The 22,607-nt window shown below is 34.0% G+C and overlaps 1 protein-coding gene across 4 annotated transcripts in view; it reads left to right on the plus strand.

Annotated features, from left to right (window-relative positions):
- LRBA (LPS responsive beige-like anchor protein) overlaps window positions 1–22,607 on the plus strand; it is a 725,807-nt gene that overhangs the window by 303,148 nt on the left and 400,052 nt on the right. For all 4 annotated transcript variants that reach the window (XM_043484720.1, XM_043484733.1, XM_043484732.1 and 1 more), the window contains exon 37: window positions 20,408–20,574. In XM_043484720.1, the coding sequence (XP_043340655.1) occupies window positions 20,408–20,574 (167 nt within the window). The remainder of the gene's footprint in view (window positions 1–20,407; window positions 20,575–22,607) is intronic.

Raw genomic sequence — 22,607 nt, forward strand, 5'->3', positions numbered from 1 at the left:
TTAAGTCTCATTTCTTCTCCGTTTCTTATTGCTTTACCAAAAGTATAGGTCTTTCACAAGAATACCTCTCTGGTACTTTTAACTTATAATAATTTCATATAATGTCAGCATTATGTAAAAATTCTATGTAGAAGACATTAAATGTTTTTAAGTATAAAATTCTTTTATTTATTGTCTTCTGTAGGTAATTAAAATTTTATAAACCATGAGAAGGCACAGAGTGAAACATCTCTCTTTAATCTCTTCCTGGGTGCCTTCTACCTCCTCACCTTTGGAGGAAGCCATTGTTAGTTTCTTGGAAATCTTGTCCAGGTTTCTTTATGCACGTGAATAAAAATATGAATATATATTCTCATCCCCTTTCCTTATATACATGTTACCATATATATAATGTTTTATGCTTTGGTTTTTAAACCTAATGTTTTTTGGAGATTTTTTTTTTTATACTTCCATTAGCAGCATATTAGTGTTTATTTCCTCATAGAGTATGTTATCAAGCTTTCAGACTTATATTATTATCACAGATTATATATGACAGTATGTAGTTTTCATTTGTATTTCTTAGTATAGTTTTAACTTGCATTTCTGTTTTTATGAGTGAGGTTGATTATCCTTAAGTCTTTTGTATTGTTTTTCTGGGTGTTTTTCTTTTCTTACTGATTTGTAGAAGCTGTGTATATATTAAGGAATTAATCCTCTGATACACGTTATAAATATTTTTGCCAGTTTGTTGACTTGTATATGGTCGAGTTTTTGGTGTCCTACAGACGTGTTTTACAAAATATTTTTGTTCTTGAATTTATGAATGCTTTCTTTTATGGCTTAATATTTTGATTTATAGTTGGAACAGTCTTTTACCCATGTAGATTATAAAGAAATTTCTCTGTGTTTCTTCTAGCATTTCTAGTTTTATTGTCTTATGTTTAAATATTTCATTTACTTATAATCTATCTTACGATAAACTGTGATATGAATCTAACTTTATTTTACATGACAGTATAATTTTTTTGGTACAATTACATAGTCCAAATTTTCTCCTCTGATTTGAGATGCCATTGTTAACATATACCAAATGGCTATATGTTTGGGGATTTTTTTTTTTTAATAGTCTCTATCTCCCTATTAGTCTCTGTGATTTCCTGTATTGGTGTTGATTTTTATTTAAATTATGAGACCTTATAGTGCATTTTAATATGAATAGGGCTGTGTTGTTTTTTCCCATCATTGACTTCTATAATATTTTTCAGAATTGCTGTGGCTAGTCTTGCTTAGCTAATAGTGTTAGATTCAGGTTGTTTTATTAAAAAACTAGTTTCATTTGATTCTGTTGAGCTTTTCAGGTATATAAACATTTCATGCATAGGTATTGATAGTTTTTCCTTTGTATTTCCAAGTTGTATTCTTCTAATTGCTTTTTCTTATCTAATTGATTTGGCTTATTCAGTTATGGTTGAAAAATAATAATAATTATTGGGTACCATATTCTGTTTATTAGTGTTTTATTTGTTATTTTACCATTCTACCCTCAATTCAACTTGTTTTAGATTCCACAAAAAAGTGAAATATTCATTTAGTTCTGTTTTGTTTTTTATATTAATGAAAAATTTATCCAACTTTGTCATCTTTAGTGGGAGCAATGGAGTTCATAGTATGCTTTTTAAATATTGGATATTCATTGCTTGACCTTAGATACTTATGGATTGACTGATCCCTTTTATCCTAATGATAGTACCAACTGATCCTTATCAGGTCATTACAGGTTACATTCTTTCATTTTAAACAGTCATAAATAATATAAATTTATTGATTTTTGTGATGATGCTTGAACTTAATTTGTGCTTAATTTGATTATAGTTGTATAATAGGTAAGAGCATATGAAACACTTCTATATATCTATAATCCCAAATCTGTTTTTTATTGATTTTTTTAGATTATCATGAAATAAAAACAGATGTGTTATGTAAAACTACTTTTCAGATATACGCTAGCATGTTCCCATGAGACACCCTCACTTAAGCAAAAATTTTGTTAAGATCAGTGTTCTCTTTTTAATTAAAAATTACTAATATGAGGAATATATATAGAAAAAAAAAAGAAAAAATAGAGAAGAAAGAAAAAAATCTAACAATGTAGAATAGTGTAAAGTAAAAAGAGAACATTCTCCAGTATCTTTTTCCTTACCATACTCCCAGGATAATGATTGGCACATAACTTTTCAGACTTTATTATTACTGTACACTTTATGTATAATTTTGTGCATATATGTTTCTTGTGTAATATATATTCAACCCAAAATGGAATTATATTATGTAAATTGTTATGTATTTTGAGTCAATAGTTCCTAAATTTTAATTTGTGTGTGGACTCTTGAGAATCTGACCTTGAGAAATTTATACAAATACAACCATGAAATTTTAAGTGTAATTTTTGGAGGTTTACAGATTCTGACTTGAAAGTATTTTATGTCACCGTCTCTGTGGTTTCCATACATCACTTATAGCAGCCACATAGAGGAAATGGAGGCTACACTAATATCCATAAACCTTTCTTTTTTTATGGATATTACATTTTCAGATTCTGGAATAGGTTAGAATATTCTTATTGGAGACTTGGTGAGAGTTACTTGTATCCATTAAGAATATTCTAAAATTGTCTACTGAGAGAAACAAACTTTAAAGTAGGATCCATTTATTTTCATTTCAATACCTAGTATAGGGTTGGAACATAGGAAGTTCTCAATGAAATGTTAAATTAATGAAAGCATCAACTAATAAAGAGAGAATATAGGGTTAATAAAGGTTTTCATAACCAGCTAACAAAAATTTGGGGATTCGGTCTTTTCACATGAGATCTTAGATTCTTTTAGACTAAGAAAATATTCTGTTGATATCCTGGTAGAAGCATAAAGAAAAGTAGTAGTCATTATCCTCCCCTGTATTTCTTGTTAGTTTGCCACTGTTTTTCGTTTTCTCCCTGACTTTATTGAAGTAAGATTGACAAATAAATACTGTGTATATTTAAGGTGCACAACATGATATTTTGATGGATGTGTATATTGTGAAATGGTTACCCCAATTGAGCAAATTAACATATCCTGCAACTCATGCCGTTTGTGTTTGTGTGTGGTCGACCACTTGAGAGCTAAGCAAATTTCAAGTATACAGCACATTCTCATTAACTATTATTGTCACACTGTACCTTAGATATACAGAATTTACTAATTTCAGAATGTAAAGTCTGTACCATTTGATCAATATCTTCCCTTTCCTGCCAGTCTTAAGCCTCTAGTATGAGTTTGAGTTTTTTGTTTTTAGATTCTGCATATAAGTGAAATCATGCAATATTTATCTTTTTGTTTATGGCTTATCTCACTTAGCATATTGCCCTCCGATTCATCCATGTCATCACAATGGCAAGATTTCCCTTTTTTGAGGTTGAATAATATTCCAGTGTATGTGTACATTTTGTTTATCCATTTGTTGATGGATACCTAGGATGTTTCCATATTTTGGCTATTTTTAATAATGCTGCAAGGAATTTGGGAGTGCATGTATTTATTCAAGGTAGTGAGTTTCCTTTAGATATAAAGAAGTGCATTGCTGGATCATATAGTAACTCTATTTTTAACTTTTTTGGGAAACCTCCATGCTGTCTTCAGTAATGGCTGGTCCAGTTTGTTCCTACTGACAGTGCACAAGATTTCCTTTCCTTTACATTCTCTCCCACCACTTGATATTGCTTATGTTGTGTTTGAATATCAGCTATATAGTAATCTTTAAATTTCCTTTCATTCAATCTTAAAATTGCAGAGAAATTTTTGAAACTGAAACCATAAACATATGTTTTCTCTATTTATTTTCTCTTTCTACTAACTTTATATATTGGTTCTTACCTGCATGTAAAATTGGTGGAGTGCAAAATAAATCTGAGCTATTTAAACATTAGTTGAAGAACAAACTTTTTTTCATCTTTGTCCACTTTTAAATTTTATATTCTCAAATTGAATTGAATTCCCCAATTTGTTTTTTAGTTAGTGGTTGAAATACAAAGCAAATGAAATAGAATGACACTATATATTTTTTTTCTTAGTAACTTTTAGAGTAAACTTGTAATTATGATACAGTGAAAATATTTTCAAGTGAACTTCCCATTTATGCTTTCCTGCTTGTCTTGTCTTCTTTTTATTTTATCCTTTCTTATTTATTCCCTTATATTTTTAACTCCTATTTGGAACATCTTATCTTAAGTGTGTTAGTCACTCAGTCATGTCTGACTCTTTGTGACCCCATGGACTAGTCCACCAGGCTTCTCTGTCCATGGAATTTTCTAGGCAAGAATGCTAGAGTGGGTAGCCATTTCCTTCTTAAGTAGCTGAGAAAGGGATGACCAAGGTTCATGATAACTTTTTAAAAGCTTAACTTTATGACTTCTATTTCTCATGATGACTCTATATTGGTGATTAATACATCCCACTGTCTTTGCAACATTTCTTTCTGATACTTTGCATTATCAGTTCTGTCATTTCCTGAAGAGATGACTGATTAATAGATCTTGAGTCATCATAGCTCAAGATCACAGCTTGAGTCATAATAGCAAAGCAGTAGAATGGAAGTTCTTATCCTCTCTTTGGTATTTGTTTACTAGCATTATGGTTTTAGACATACTTCTTATCCTCTTTTTATATACTTCTTCATCTATAGCACAGGAATGGGAAAATGGTAAGCTTGACTCTTTCACTCTCTCTCTCTATATATATACACATATATATATATATGTAGACACACACACATATAATTGTAGCTTTGGATATTATTTTATTTATGTTAGATAAAAATGATGTTGTAAACAAACATGAGAATGATAAAATACTATAGATACGTTGGTTAAGTAAAGAACTATTATGAGTCCTTTTAAATGTCCAGATCACTTTAGTATAATGAGCACTCAGCCAATGAGACCACAGATTACTCTGGTGCGGTTTCACATAGTTCTGACTTTCCAGTCAGATAACCTTGTGCATTAATTTTGACTCTGTCATTTACTGACTGTGTGAGCTAAGACATTAATGTCTCATGTGAAAATCAGGATAATAATGGTGCCTACCTATAGTAATGAGGAGTAAACGGGATTTGATAAGTGTAAAGTGCCTGTTCGGTGAGTCCATACTAAATGTTTAATGATGCAGCTATTACTGTTACTTCAAAATGAAGAATAATTTTTTTTATTTTAAGTAATCTCAAGGATTACTCAAGGAATGCTTATATGTCCCACGCTTACTCTGGAATTCTTACCTGCCTTATGGCCTTGATCCAGTCGACTGCTCTGTCAGAATTCTGGAGGCTATCTCTTAGTATCATACAAGTGGCTTTCCCAGGAAGTAGCTGTTTTATCTTTATCCTGTTGCTCAAAGCATGGACATAGGCTTTTCTTTTTCTCCTTTGTAGACCTCGCAATGATGAAAGACATCACAGTGCAGAAAAGGAAAGCTCATTACTGAGTTTTGCATCTGCTCATTCATAGGCCACACTCCTGCAGAGGAGGTTTTCTCTTGACCTCTGTCTCTGTCAGCTTTGCCAAGTTGCAGGGGCTTGTTCAGCTCCCTCACATAGAGATCTCCTTTGATCACATTCCTTCTTCTTTTAGTACAGGCTGATTTGCATCCAGTCTTAGAATAAAAAGAATGCTGGTTCTTACTAAGTCCAGGGTTCACCTTTTTTCCTTCTTCTGGTTAATTGACAATGGGACCATCAAACTCCTTAAGGAAAATTCTCACTCTGGCTTATCATACATGTTCTGGTTTATCTTTCACACCTGGACTCTTTAGTCATAGTATTTCTCAGTACATTTCCAAAGTCAGCTGTATTCATTCTGGAATGCACTATTTTTAGAGATTCTTCCAGGGTGTGTTTTAACTTGTCTCACTTCCTATTTTAGCTTCTTGATAATGGCCAGATTAAGAACTGGGCTCACAGCATTTTCTGCTCTCAGTCTTCTATGGGGGGTAACTTCTGAATAGAAAGTATACATGTCTGCAGAGGGCACATGCATGCATGTACATATTTTTAAAAAAAAATCATCCTTTTTAGAATAACATGTGAAACTAAAGAAGCTTTCATTGTTGGGACGAAGGAAGACCATTCTAAAGTAAGCTGATGTCTCTGACTTTGAAAATTATAAGTGATGCTTCTCCAGCTCCAAGAAACAGAAATATATTACTGGGCACTCCGTTAAAGGTAGAAAGCTAGAAAAAAGCAAAGGAACTATGGCCCAAGTGAAATGGAATTCATACCTGTGAGCAATGCTGATCAAATTAAATGTGAACTGAAAAATATATTTTCTTCATTGTGTTCTCATTAGATTCTAATAATGTAAAATATAGTCTTGATAGAGAACTAGATATCTTACTGCTGTTTAAAAGTCTCTTCTAGGAAAATGTCTGAATATACTCCTTACAGATAGATAAAGCCTGTATTTAAGGTTTCAGTTTATGATATATCCTAGTTATCTTAACAGTTGACCAAATCAACTATTTATATGTTAAACCATTTATAAAAACCTTTGAGGAATAATCTTTTTAGGAAGGAAATGGGTAAAAATACATTAGGCACCCAAGGAAGATATAAAGAAGCTTGTACTGGTTTACTTAGAGAGAGCTCTGGTAATTGCAAGTCTTAGTCTGTTATTCTTAAAGTTTTTTATTTGAACTGTTGTCATTTTTTCGCCTCTATTTTGCTATATTTTATTTCTTCTATCTTAAATGAGCCCTTTCTTCTCCATGAAAAGATACTTAGCCTCTAGTTCCTTTGTGAAACCCTCACTGGTTCTGAATAGTTCTTTTCTGTTCTTTCCAAGCACACTGTGAATATCTTTCTTAGCAAGTATCTCATATTGTAATTATTTTTACTCCATGTCTCTCAGCTACATTCAGATGATGGAAGACAAGGGACTGTTTTCAGTATAGTTGCTTAACTTCATGACTGAGTCTACAGTAACTGTTGGGTGTTAGTGTATATGCCTGTCAACATTCTGATTGTTTTATGTCTATGCATATTGGAACTTTATGAGAAGCACATCACATTGTATCCTTTTTCTATGAGGAAACTGAGGCATGGGAGGTTAAATACCTAGCTTGATCATGAATGTGTCCGAGCCAAGATTTAAACTCAGGTTGTCTGGCTCCAGAGTCTGTGTTCTTAACCACAGTATTAACTTTGGTTTCTTAAAGAATGAGTTAATCTCTTTTTAACTTTTTGGTTTTCATGCTTGTTCTTGATCTACTGTTATTTGAAATTAAAATATATGTATACATATGTACACACACACATGCTACTTTTAGCCTAGTACAAGTAAGATGCCCTAGTTTTGTATGATTTCCAAAAAACCTAATGGTTAGGTAGATACGTTGAGTTAAAAGATTATAGGATTTGTTTAAGATATTTATCTCTTATGCAAATTAACAAAAAGTAAAGTTTAAAAAATAAAAACTTTTGAATTTCTCTCTCTCTTTCACTGTATATGTGTTTATATGTATTTGTGTATAATTATAATCTTACGGGAAGATATACTTGCCTCATTATGAATTTTAGAATATAGTTATTTGAATTTAACTCTATTTAAATTTCCTGTCAATTTTATTTTATTTTTTTTATTTTTAAAAAATATTTATTTATTTATTTGCACCAGGTCTTTACTTGCAGCATACAAACTCTTTAGTTGTGGCCTGTGGGATCTAGTTCCCTGACCAGGGATTGAACCCGGGTCTCCTCCACTGGGAGCATGGAGTCCCAGCCACTGGACCACCAGGGAAGTCCCAAATTTCCTGTCAATTTTATTGATCACCGATACTAACCACATTTTACTTTATCTACCAAACCGATATATAATGTATGCAGGCATTGTTAAAGAAATCAGTTTGTCTTTATGAAAGCTGTTTTGTTATTTACTTAAAAATTTTGTAATTTTCATTGTTAACAAGTAACTCTAATGTAGCAATGAAATAATGTAAACAGTGTTGTATGTGCATTTTACATGCAAGTGGAAACTGTAACCTTCTTCTTAGTGTTGACTTCACTTTACAAATATGTAAAAGCTTTTGAAGCCCATTTTTTTATTCTCTAAAGTAAAATATTAGAACATATATTAGTCCTCAGATTATTTAAAAATATTGTTTGAAGTCTGCAATTGTAAAGATAAGAACCCAGCACATTGTATCCAGTCCATTAAAACAATAAGAAATGGAAGCGATACTTTGATAAGTGTTCTGCCTGTTTTCACCTTGAATGCTATTATCAGGGGGATGATACTATATCTATTTCATTGGCTTAGACTTTTTCATGCTGAGAGAAATCAATACTTCGAAGCGTTGGATGACGGAAGAATCACTTTAGAATTAAAGGTGGCTGTCACACATTGTGATTGGTTGACTTTCGTTTGCTGTTGGGTTTTTTAAGCTTTTATTTTTCTAAGTTTTTCAGGAGACTGTCACATTCCCACGGACAACATTTTTTTATTTTTAATGGTTGGACTTTAAATCTGAATTGAGATTGAGTGCAAAAGACCTCCAAAATTGAACTGTTGAAAAGCTTCTTAATTTGTTGTCCTTTAGATGATTGCCCTTTTAAATGGTTTACAGTGAGACAAACACTTTATAGTGTAAGTGATTTTGAGATAAATTGGGGCATAAGGCAGTACACTTAAAAGTGTTTACCAGAAAGTGTGTTTATTTAACTAAAAATATAATACTGTGTATAGCCATGAAAAAGAATGAAGGTAGAACTTTATGTCTTGGAAAGGAATGATGTATAAGTTGATTTTATTTACCTAGGCACTACATTCATGTTAACATGACCACACCTGTAGAAAGCAGCCAAACAGGGAGGAAGTAGAAGAGAGGAATTTCTTCATCATATAAGTCATTACTTTTTAAATTTGAGTATAAATTTCTTTTAAAAACTGAAGCACAAAACTTGTGAAGCCAATACATTTCAATTGCTTAATTAAAAATAAATGTTAGTAAATTAGAATAACGGGTTATAAAATATTTTAAAGATTTTAGCCTTGAACTTTTTAACTGAAATTTGTTTTTGTATCACAATATTATGCAAACTTAATGAAAACTTGCTTTATAATCTGTTTCTCATAAAATATACTCTAGAAAAAAGTATGCATTTAACATTAATTTACCTCCTTTTCTTAGCTGAAGTGGTTGTGAGAAGCCTTGGGCATTTATATATCCAATCACAACCTTTTTTTGTTCCATTAAGCTAAATAATGTTATTTTCTCTAATGACTTACTTGCTTCTGTTTTTTTCTTTTAATACGTAACTGTGTGTTTTTTAATCATTGTAATTTCTTTTCCCGGTTTTGAACTTTACAAAAGTTGAATCAAAGTCAGTTCTCTCTGGGATTTTTAGTTCCAATGTTATGTTTGTGAGATTCATTTCATTTGCTACGTTCTCTTTTTCATTTTCAGTACCGTGTGTTATTCTGTTTCATTAGTAGAGCAGTGGTTTTCCATAATCGCCTCTGCTGTTGGTTGGCAGTCCATGTTTAGCTGTTAGTATCGGGATCAGTGCCGCTTTACTGTCTGTTGGTGCACGCGCTCATGTCTGTTTGCAGGGTGGATTTGTTGTTCGGTTGCTCAGGTGTGTCCAGCCCTGTGTGACTCCACGGACTGCAGCGAGCCAGGCTCCACTAGCCTTCACTGTCGCATGGAGCTTGCTCAAACTCATGTCCATTGAGTCAGTGATGCCATCCAACCATCTCATCCTCTGTTATCCCCTTCTCCTTCTGCCCTCAGTCTTTTCTGCATCAGGGTCTTTTCCAGTGAGTTGGCTCTTTGCATTAAGTGACCAAAGTAGTGGAGCTTCATCTTCAGCATCAGTCCTTCCAGTGAATATTCAGGGTTGATTTCCTTTAGGACTGACTGGTTTGATCTCCTTCCAGTCCAAGGGGCTCTCAAGAGTCTTCTCAAGCCCTCAATTCAGAAGCATCAATTCTTCGGTGCTCAGCCTTCTTTATGGTCGAACTCTCTGGAAAGACCATAGCTTTGACTATACAGACCTTTGTCTGAAAGTTATATGTTCACTTTTTAATATGCTGTCTAGATTTGTTACTGCTTTCCTTCCAAGGAGCAAGCATCTTTTAGTTTTATGGCTGCAGTCATCGTCCTCAGTGATTTTAGAACTCAGGAAAATAAAATCTGTCACTATTTTCAGTTTTTCCCCTTCTATTTACCATGAAGTGATGGGACTAGATGCCATGATTTTCAGTTTTTGAATGTTGAGTTTTAAGCCAACTTTTTTACTTTCTTCTTTGACCCTCGTCAAGAGGCTTTCTAAGTCCTCTTCATTTTCTGCCATGGCAGTGGGTATCATCTACATATCTGAGGTTGTTAATATTTCTCCCAGCAATTTTGATTCTGGCTTGTGATTCATCCAGTCTGGCATTTCGCATGATGCAGTCTGCATGTGAGTTAAATAAGCAGGGTGACAATATATAGCCTTGACATACTTCTTTCTCAATTTTAAACCAGTCCATCGTTTCATGTCCAGTTCTAACTGTTACTTCTTGACCTGCATGCAGATTAATCAGGAGACAAGGTGGTCTGCTATCCCCTTATCTTTAAGAACTTTCCACAGTTTGTTGTGACCCACACAGTCAAAGGTGTCAGCACTGTCAATGAAGCAGAAGTAGATATTTTTTCTGGAATTCCTTTGCTTTTTCTGTGATCCAGTGGATTTTGGCAATTTGATCTCCGGTTCCTCTGCCTTTTCAATTTCGGCTTGTACATTTGGAAGTTCTTGGTTCATGTACTGCTGAAGCCTGTCGGGAAGGATTTTGATTATTACCTTGCTAGCATGTGGAATGAGCACAGTTTTACAGTAGTTTGAACATTCTTTGGCATTTCCTTTCTTTGGAATTGGAATAGAAAACTGACCTTCTCCAGTCCTGCGGCCAATGCTGAGTTTTCTAAATTTGTTGACATATTGATTGCGGCACTGTAAAGCATCATCTTTTAGGATTTGAAATAGTTCAGGTAGAATTCCTTCTAGTTCATTTCATACTGTGAACTAGCTTTGTTCATAGTAATGCTTTCGAGGCCCACTTGACTTCACATTCCAGGATGTCTGGCATGGTGACTGACCACCTCATCGTGGTTACTCTGGTCATTAAGACCTTTTGTGTGTACTTCTGTGTATTCTTGTCACCTCTTCTTAATTAATCTCTCTGTTTCTGTTAGGTCCTCACCGTTCATGTCCTTTATCGTGCCCATCCTTGCATGAAATGTTCCCTTGCTATCTCCAGTTTTTTTGAAGAGATCCCTAGTCTTTCCCATTCTCTTGTTTTCCTCCATTTCTTTGTATTGTTCATTTAAGAAGGCTTTCTTCTCTCTCCTTGCTATTCTCTGGAACTCTGCATTCAGTTCGCTATATCTTTGCCTTTCTCTCCTACCTTTCACTTCTCTTTGCTTGGTTATTTGTAAAGCCTCCTCAGATAACCACTTTGCCTTCTTGCATTTCTTTTCATTTGGGATGGTTTTGGTCACTGCTTCCTGTACGGTGTTATGAATCTCCATCCATAGTTCTTCAGGCACTCTGTCCAAATCGAATCTCTTGAATCTATTTGTTACGTCCACTGTATAAATTTAAAGGATTTGATTTAGGTCATACCTGAATGGTCTGGTGGTTTTCCCTGCTTTCTTCAATTTAAGCCTGAATTTTGTGATAAGGAGCTGATGATCTGAGTCACAGTCAGCTCCAGGTGTTGTGTTTGCTGGCTGTATAGAGCTGCTCCATTTGTCTGCAGAGAATATAATCAGTCTGATTTCAGTGCTGACCATCTGGTGATGTCCATGTGTAGAGCTGTCTCTCCTGTTGCTATGACCAGTGATTTCTCATGACAAAACTCGGTTAGCCTTTGCCCTGTTTCATTTTGTACTCCAGGGCCAAACTTACTTTAACCTCCTGGAATCTCTTGACTTTCTACTTTTGCATTCTAATCCCCTGTCATGAAAAGGATGTCTTTTTTTGGTGTTAGTTCTAGAAGATAAAGTAGGTCTTCATAGAAGCCATCAACTTCAGCTTCTTCAATATTTGTGGTTGTGGCTTAGACTAGGATTACTGTGATGTTGAATAGTTAGCCTTGGAAGGGAACTGAGATCATTATACCATTTTTGAGATTGTACCCAAGTACTACATTTTAAACTCTTTTGTTGTCTATGAGACCATTTCTGGTAGTTGTGTAGTAGTATGTCACTGTGTTTTATTTTGGATTTTCTTTACAAATTAAAGTGTACATCTTTTCTCCTGCTTGTTATGTATTATTTTTTTAAAAAGAATTTTTGTGCAGTACCTATTTGTCTTTTACCTGGTTTCGTATTAGTTCTCTCTCTTACTGCTTATCTACCTTACTGATTTATAGAGTGCATTGACCTACTTGGCAAATGCGCTAATTTTTTCAATATGAATACTTAAACTACTTTCTTCCCTGTTAGTGCCTTGACTATTCATTTTTAAGAACTTCTTAAATATACTTTATTGAGTGATTTATATATAATATACTCACTTCAGATATACAGTTGGATGAGTTTTGACAAGTGTATATATCTATATTGCTGTTACAATCAAGATATGGAAATTTTCTGTCACCTTGGGGAATTCCCTTTTGTTTCAGTGTGGTCAGTTCCGCTGCACATACACACACTGGTGGGGGTGGTTTAGTTGCTCAGTCGTGCCCAGCCCTTGCGACCCCACCGACTGCAGCCCGCCCGGCTCCTCTGTCCGTGGGGTTCTCCAGGCAAGAAGACTGGAGTGGGTGCCATTCCCTTCTCCAGGGGATCTTCCTGACCCAGGAACTGAAGCCGGGTCTCCTGCCTTTCAGGCAGATTCATACACATACCTAACTGTAGGCAACTGCTCATCTGGTTTCTGTTATTGTAGATAGTTTGGTGTGGTATACAATTTCATATACATTACATAATGGGTGCTCTAATGTCTGGATTGTTTGGGTCAGCATAAGATTCTTGATACTAGTCCACATTGTTGTTTGTGTGTTACTCTTGTTTTTTATATTGCTAAGAGTACTACTTTGTTTATCCGTTCCTCTGTAGGTGTATATTGGGTAATTTCCAGTGTTTGGCTCTTACGATTAAAAGCATTATGGGCATTTTCATGCAATTCATTTTTGTGCAAATATGTTATCATTCATTTGGAGGAAATACCTAGGAGTATAATTGCTGTGTGCTATTGCAAGTTTATATTTAGGCTTAGGAGAAGCTGCCAGACTATTTTCTAGACTAGTTGTAGGTTTTACCCTTCATCAGTTTAGTTGGTAGGTATGAGAGTTCCCTTTGTTCCACATCCTTGCCAATATTTATTGTCAGTTCCTATAATTTCAGCCCTTCTGGTGTGTATATAACGATAGAGTGTTGTGGGTTTTTGTTGAATTTCTCTGCTGACTATGCAGTTTTTCACATACTTATTAGTCATTTGTATATCTTTTTTAAATGTCTAGTCAGATCCTTTGTTTATGGTTTTAAATTTCTTTGTCTTTATTGCACTGTAGGAGTTCTTCATATTTCCTGTAAGGAACTCTTTTGTCAGTTAACGTATGGTGAATGTTTTTTCTCGTTGCCTTTTCATTTTCGTTTTTTCTTTATTCATTTACTTTTAATTTCTTTTTTAATTGCAGGAAAATTGCTATACAGCATTGTGTTGGCTTCTGCTGTACAGCATCGCAAGTCAGCTGTAATCACACGTGTCGCCTCCCTGTTTAGCTTCCTCCCCTCCTTACCCACCCCTTTAGGTCATTACAGAGTGCCAGGCTAGGCTCCCAACTTCTCACTTGGTATCCGTTTTACTCACGGGAGTGCATATATGTTGATGTTACTTTCTCCATTCGTCCCACTCTCTCCTTCCCTCACTGGCCTTTTCGTTTTCTGAATGGTGATTTTTACAGGGCAGATTTTATAAGTTTCATTGAAGTCCAATTTGTCCATTTTTTTTATGGTTATGATTTTCTTTTACACTCTCCAGTCTATGAATTTTAGTTTAAGTATTCTCTGCCTACTTGAAGTTCATAAAATTTTCTGTTTTATTTTTCTAGAAGTGCTAAAATTTTAACTTTTACATCTATATTTTTTATTCATTTTGAATTAAACATTTTGTGTGTGGTATGAGGTGAAAACAAGTTTTTTTCTTTTTTTGCTCCTTTGACAGTGGCCAGGTGTTTCAGTACCAATTGTTGAAAAGCACTCTTTTTTCATTTCATAACCTATGCTGTCTTGATTTCTTATTTTACAGTGTGATTCAAAGAGTATAAAATTCTACAGTTTCATCTCTCCTTTGTAAATTGTTTTTTTTTTTCTTTTTTGTTCAGATATATTTTAGACTCAGCTGTCAATTTATCCTTAAGAAAACCTCCTAAAGTGTTAATTAAGATTGGGTTGAATCTATAAAACCAATTTGAAAAGTATATATATTTTTTAAATACTGAGATTTTAAATCTATGAACATTGTATATATCCTCAGTTATTTAGTCTTAGTTTCTCTTAGCAGTGTTTTATGGTTTTCATTGTGTAGACTTGAATATGTTTTTATATCCTGCTAAATATTTCACGTTATTAATGGTATTGTTAATTGTTTTTTTTAATTGTTTTTGAGTTATTTATTGCCAGCGGGTAGGTACATAATTAACTTTTAGTATATTGACCTTTCATCTAAGAAACTTGTATTATATGTTCTAGTAGTTTTTTCTTAGAACGCTCAGAATTATAACGTGGAGGAATGCATATACAAATAAAGAATCTGTTAGTCTTTCCTTTTCAAACTGTCTTTTTGCTTACTTGTTTATTTTTTGTCGCATTCTGCTGGTTAAGATCTCTTTTACCATATTGAATAGAAGTCATGAGAGAGGACATAGCACTTTATTTCCAGTTTTAGTTGAATAATTTTTATAGATGTCCTTCCTAAGGTTTAGGAAGTCTCTTGTATTCCTGGTTTGTGGAGTGCTTGTTATTTAATTAATTAATTTATTTTCATGAAAGGGTTTTGAATATTAATTGATTATTTAATTAATTGCTTTTAAAAAATGATTTAGATATATTTTTCTCCCTTTTTTCTGTCTTAAGGTGAATTTTTTGCTGGTTTATATTTAAATATTAAATCAACTTTGCATTCCATAGATATACTCTACTTCATCATGGTATATAGTCTGTTTTATAGATAGCTGAATGGTAATATTTTGTTGAGTTTTTGTGTTTATTTATGCAAATTGTTATTATTTAGCTTTCTGTTCCTTTAATGCAAAATTAGTTGCAGTGTATTCCTTAGCTTCTGTCATCTGAGTTTAAGATTTGTATTATTTCTTCCTTAAATATTTAATATTTTCTAATATATTTAAATGTATAAATTTTACTTTAAATGCTGTTTTATCCAGTTCCCACAGTTTTTTCTAATTTTCTTTGTGATTGCATTTTTGATCATATTTTTTATTTGGAGATGTTGTTTAATTTCCAATTATTTTGGAGTTTTTGAGTTTTTTTCCACCTTTTATATTCAGGTAAAGAATCAAAAGGACGTCTAGATTTCCATATGTTTTCCTCTGCATGAGTTCCTCTTCTCTAGTAGTTTGTCTTTTAAATTTTCCTCTTACCTTCTCAGTAGACATCTTTAAACTTGTTTCACATATAAAAGCTATAGGAGAAGTGCATTTTCCAGCCCTTGAAAATGTCTTGACGCTATTTGGGTAGTAGTGTATAATCTAGTATATCTGGCAAATAGAGTGTGGATAGATAGTAATGTAAAAGATAATATTCCACTTTATAGATGGCTACACATACACAGATCTAGGCAGTAAAATTTGGTTCTAATTTTTCAATATCTTAAACAATTATGTAGTTTTTGAGGATGGGATCTATACTTATATCTATGTTATTCCAAAGCAAGTTTTTCTAAAAATAATTCCGGGACTTCTCATAAAAGGACAGAAGATTATTTCAAGAGCTGAGTTGTGAGCAAATAAAGATCTACATTAGGGCTGTGATGAGTGGTTAGAGGTTTTGCTGGGAATGATGGGATGTGATGTGAGGGAAATTGAAAAGTCACAGATGACAGAAATAGAAAACCTTTCCCTTTTCAGTGTAATAGCATGTTTGGGATAAAGATGGTGGGTTGTATGTTTTAAATTTTAGGTACTTATTGAATGATTGGAGACTGTCCTACAGATAGAAATGTGGGATCTGAATTTAGGAAACAGTTGAGTCAGACATGAAAAACTTGAAGCTACATCTAAATTGATAATAGCAGATGATGATGGGAGTAGATGATATTGCCAAGGGATGTATGACAAAGCCTTGAGAAAATGCAAGCATCCTGGGAGATAATGAAGAGAAAGTCTGACCACCAGAAAGGTCATCAGAGTGATGGCAGGAGCATAATAGAGAAATCTGCTTAATTTTAAGTTCATTCCTCTCTGAGCTTTCATACAAAGGACAGATAGTAAACTTAGAGACATATATCTGAAAGGAAAGGCTAAATGTGATATTGTCTTTACTTCTTTAAGATCCAGAATAGTTATTTGAATTATAATTGATCAGTCTAAATTGCTCCTCTCTTCAGTTAAGTGAATTTTTTAAGAACTAGATTTATCTTATGTTTTATTAATTCTATATTAATAAATCTTAGATTTCTTTAACAATAATCAAATTCAAATCAAATATATTTGAATTAGTTGCCAGGATGCTTTTTTCTGTTTTTTTAATTTTAAGATTCAGGTTGGGCAGGAGGGTCATTGTTGTGATGCTATATTACTTAGTTCATGTGTTGCTTAAAGTAGGAAAACAGAGAAGTTGATGTGAAGTAAAATTGAATGAAAGTCCTAGACCTGGTGGGCTTCCCAAGTGGCGCTCATGGCAAAGAACCCTTCTGCCAATGCAGGAGACACAAGAGACTTGGGTTCAACCCCTGGGCTGGGAAGATCCCCTGGAAAAGGAAATGGCAACCCACTCCAGTATTCTTGCCTGGAGAATCCCATGGACAGAGGAGCCTGGTGACCTACAGTCCATAGGGTCCAGAGTCTAATGCAACTGAAGCAATTTAGCAGGCACACACTAGACCTGGCCCTTGAATTTGTTGATAGATGGTACATTTTGGTAAGGTCTTTTGGGATACCTCCACTTAACCCTTAAACACAAGCGCACACACACACACACACACACACACACACACACACACACACACTCCTTCAATAAGTAACATGTGTTTGATCTTCAGGCAAATATTCCTCATCTGTATTTGACTTTGAATGATATGTCATATGTTGACTATGTTATTGGTTTTTTAATAAGAATAAAATTGCATTTTAAAGATGCTTTTAAGAATAGATGCGAGTTCATTATATCTTTACAGAACATTCTTGTTTGGTTTCCTTTTATCATGTTTTAAGGTTAGATGTGACTCTAATGTTCCACAATGAGACAGAGATTGATAATCAGGAGAGAATAGCCCTTTAATGTGATTTATATCTATAGATTTTATGTCAGATATGAAAAGTTGCTGTTTATATTATAAAGGAGGATCCATTAAAGAGCACTTTAAACCATTTTGCTATTTAACTTACTACCTTGGACTCTTCTTTTTAGAATTATGCCTTTTTATGCAAACTTCAGTTGCTTACCAAATGTTTTGAAGAATATGATTTGATAAAGTTAAACTAGTCTAATATTAATAAAGTACATACTGGTAGCCTATTTAATAATGTCTTTTTTGGTAATTTTGGTACATTTAATATGAAGGTATCTGGTGTTTCAGGGGAGTATTCAGACCAATTATTTTTCAATTTCCATCAGTAATCTTAATTCCCTCTTATCATCAGGTGAGGTTAGATAAAGGCACACTCTGCATCCATTAGGGGATGTTTAAGCTATACACGTTCTCGCAGTGTCTGCTGTTTTGTCCTGTGGTTTCAGCGTGTGGTTGACTTTGATGTGAAGTAACCTACAGAGTGCTGCCTAGTTCTGGGATGAATCTCTGAAAATGTCACATAGTAGTTAACCTTTGTGTTAACAATGGAATAATTCCCTAGTTATCTTCACTTAAACTACTCCCTTCAAGTGTTTCTTAATCATATTTTCTTTTCTTTACTCAAATCATGATTTTAACAAACTGAACTATCTTGGAGTTTGTTTGGCTCAAGCTTTTATTTTTTAACGTGGTGTCTGGCATTTGCCTGTGTGTGCATGTTCGGTCGCTCCAGTCATGTCCGACTCTTTGCGACTCTATGGACTGTAGCCCTCCAGGCTTCTCTGTCCATGGGATTGCCTGGGCAAAAATACTGGAGTGGGTTGCCGTTCACTTTTCCAGGAGATTTTCCTGACCCAGGGATTGAACCCGTGTCTCCTGCATTGCAGGTGGACTCTTTATCTTTGAGCCACTGGGGAAGCCTGGCATTTGCTTGTAGTATTTTATAAATGAGTCTCGTTTCTAACATCATTTATTTTTTCCATATCAGTGCTTAGGTAAAAGAAGTACTTTCCTTTTAACAATATACAGAAACTAACTTCCCAGAAATTGGCCAAAATCTTTTAAGTGTACAATCCTTAGAGGTAATATAATCCTCTCATTTTGGCAGATGGGAGGACAGTTAGACCTAGCAAGGTAAAGTTGCTTAAGACTAATAAAGACTGTCAAAGATGATGCTTTAGTCTGGTTTTTGATTTGTTTTCCAGTTGTACGTTTGTTCATATGTATAATAACATATTCATATATATTATATTATTTATATTAAAGGGATTTTGCATCTGCAAATTTTGGTATCCATGGGGGTCCTGGAACCTTGCCCCCTTCCCCCCCACACCCCCACCCCCACCACAGATAGCAAGAGATGACTGTACTTTTATTCCCAATTCCCTTCTCACAGTCTAGAATGGGGATTCTCCAGGGCAAAGGCTATCAAGCTGATTCAGCCTTTGATCTCAGTAGCCTAGTGTTCTGTACAAACCAAGAGATATTTGATTCTTTATGCATTTACATAAACACCATATCTTTTGGGTTGCTTGTGGTATTAGGAACAGAAAACCCAGTTCATACTGGACTTCAGTGAATGAACAGGAGCTTATAGGTTCTTGTAAAAAGTCTTAAAGGAAAAAAAGGGTCTCACAGAAAGTTTAATTTAAAGGTAGGCTGATCTTTGGTTGATCCACAAGTTTACGATTCCATTCAGAGTAGGCTAGTTATGTAATCCTCATACCTCCGCTCCCTGTGGGTATTGTCTTCATCCTCAGGCTTGCTTCTCTTCTGGTGCAGAAAGAGCCCTCAGTACTGCTGGAACCATGCACTTCCTCTCTTACACTCTAAGAGAAAGGAAGGAACTATCCAACTGGACTGACCTTTTAAGTAACAAGTTTACATTCATCATTTTTTTTTTAATTTTAAGCAATTAATTAGGTAGCATAGCATCTTAAACATAATACCACAAATGTCTGCATTCCAAAAGCAAAGAAATAAGCATCATGGAAACTAGTGATTGTGTTGTATCTGATTATTGCTAAAGAATTCTGAATTTGTTTTGGCAAAATTGATGTCTAAGAAAGTACTGTTCAAACTTTAATTTAGAAATCACCTTGAGATCTCATTAAAATCCAGGTTTTGATTTAGTTGGTGTGGAGTGGGACCTATAATTCTGCACTTTTAATAAGTTCCTAGGTTATTCTAGTGCTGGTGGTCCATTTTGCGTTGCCAGGGTTTGAAAGACCACACTGTTGCTGGCGTTTTCTAAAGGTTTTGAGAACTAGCTCGGTTTACTAGTGCAAACTGCCAGCGTCTCTTTTCTGGACCTGTGCAGTAGCCTGATAACCGATCTCCCTCCTTAAGCCTCTTGTTCCTCTGTAATTGTCTCTAAATGGAGCTGTGTTGATCATTTTAATATGTAAATCAATCACATCATTCCCCTGATTAACCTATGGGTAACCCATTGCGAATCTAAACTCCTTACCATAACTACACAGTACTAAATGATGCAACCCCTGCCTGCCTCCCTCTCCAGTCTCTCTTCATACCGTTCTTCTCTTTGTTCACTTTGCTTTAGTTCTTTGCAACCTCCCTTCATGCTACTTGTAGTGTGGACCCCACATCTGCACATCACTGGCTTCTTCTCTTTATTCAGGTCTCTGCTTAGATATTAACCACTTCTGAGTGTACCTTCTGAATGACAGAGAAATAAATTCTTGGGGGATTGTTGTACTGAGGCAGTAGATCACCAACTCTGTCAGTTCAGCTCATGAGCAGTGTAAAAGTCACTTTAAATTTTTGTTTGGTTCTGTGCATATTAGAGATTATTTCATCATGCAATTAAAGGGGTTTTCCCCCATATTTTTATATTAATAGATGTTTCTTTTTCCTATCCAAGTCTCTGTGTGCCCAGTATTCAGCAGACAAACGAGAAGATGAGAAGATGTGTGATCATTTGATAAGAGCAGCTAAATATCGAGACCATGTCACAGCAACTCAGCTAATCCAGAAAATTATCAACATTCTCACAGACAAGCATGGAGCCTGGGGGAATTCTGCAGTGAGGTAAAGAGATACCTTTAGGGTTTGGCCACTGATTTTCTGTGGAAGGCCTAGGTTAAGATAAATGGCTTTGATCAAATGGATATGATCAAGACCAGATGAAGAACGGAGTAATTTAATTTTGTAATTTATCTTCTACTATGAATTTAAAGCAAAGGGGAAGGAGAAAATCAGTATGGGTATAGTTGTGGATTTTTATGGATATTTCAGTTTCCTTTAACTACTCTTAAAAGAATAGTTGCTCATGTATTTATTCATTTTGAAGTGAACTGTTAAGGGAAGTAGTTGGTTTAAACTATTTTACTTGCAGCACTTACATCTGAATTTATACAGGTATGCTATTTTATTTGAAGAAACGATTCCCTATTTACGCTTTTTAGTTTTTAGCATATAAATTTGAAAACATAATAATGTATGTTGTCTTACTGAGTTTTGTTGCAGATTACTGGGCTATGATGAAACAATACCATCTTTAAAATTTTATTTACTATATCTACCTCCTTTTCAGATTACTAAACTGAACAAGCAGTTTTTAGTTCTAATTTTAGAAACAAAATATTTAAATTACTTTCTCAGACTAAGGAACTTAGATATGTCATAAAATTTAATCTTTTTGGAATACTTTAGTCTACAAATTTTAGGAACATGTTTTGACTCATTAAAGTAATGTTAACGAAAAAGTTCATTTCGCACTAGAAAAACATTTTTTTAGTTTCTCATTTCTGCATAAGTTTCTCTGGAAGACAACAACAACAAAGGAAAATAGTAAATTGCTTCTGTATTATTTATAGGTGTAATTGGTTTCTGCTTGTGTTTCAAGTAGTTTATGTGTTTAGCAAAGTCTAGTTTTAGAGATTTTCCAGTAAATAGAAAATGATTTTAGTTTTTTTTAAGCCGAACTTTATAAACTAGTTGAGTTAAAACCTGTTCTGGGATGTTTTTGAGTACAAGTATTTGCTAATATAGAGAAGATCTATCTCATCATGCTTATCTTGAAAAATACTTAAAATGAATCTCGTTTCTTGGCATATCATTTTTGTTGTTCAGAAGGCAAACAGGTCAAGACAAAAGGACTGAGTAAAGGCAGAAACCGTGTTTGTTTGTTTGTTTTAATCGTATTCCAGCTGATCTCAGCTGCAAGAGTGGTCATGGGAATGACATGAATTACTGGGTCAGAGCTCTCTAGTGCCTTATCTTGCAACATATAAAAGTCTGTAGGTGTATATTTGGAGGGGGACTGAGGAAGAAGAGTTCTGCTGAGGGTTTTAGAGTTTCAATATACTTTAATATAACAGATGTGTTATAGTCATTTCGACACCAGGTTGTATATATTAGGGTTAGGTATATATTAGGCGATTACTTTGATGTATAGTGGTTGACACATATTGGGAACTCAATATGTGTTTGTTTGTTTTTTTAAGGCTTAATTTTTTTTTTTTAACCTAAAGAAAGTTTTTGAATTTTAAAATGAAAATGTTTAGGCAACTTAACACCAAATGGGTCTTTTTTATGACATCAGAATTCTTTCTAGTGATAACTATATCTTTGTATAGCATAGTACACCTGTGCTATCAACATGAAAGCATTTTTTTCTGAAGTGGTTTTTGTGTAATAAAATATCTTGGAGAACTAAATGGACTATTAAGTGTATTTGTCTAGAAATAATTAGTGTTTCTGTAATAGAGTTATTCAAAGGCTTCAAGTCTGTTATTCTATAGAGCCAGAAAAAATGGAAGTAATTTCTGAAATTTTAATATTTCCCCAAATTGACAGAACATTTTTTACTTTTTTGCTCCCAAATGAAAACAGCTGTCAAACTGTTTGCTTTTAAATGCATACATTTTAAATTAAGAGCAACAACAAAGGATGCATCATTGAAAGGAAAATTAATATTAGTATTGATATTTTTCTGTATAAATCTCACAACTTACTTAGATTTTATTAAAAACAGTGCTGTAGCAAAAGCACATTGTGCCTCCATGCTGATATTTTTGTCATTATATTTAGTTCAGTGTCACATTCAAGTGTTACTTATT

The sequence above is a fragment of the Cervus canadensis genome, chromosome 1, assembly GCF_019320065.1.
Source record: "Cervus canadensis isolate Bull #8, Minnesota chromosome 1, ASM1932006v1, whole genome shotgun sequence".
Taxonomy (NCBI): domain Eukaryota; kingdom Metazoa; phylum Chordata; class Mammalia; order Artiodactyla; family Cervidae; genus Cervus; species Cervus canadensis.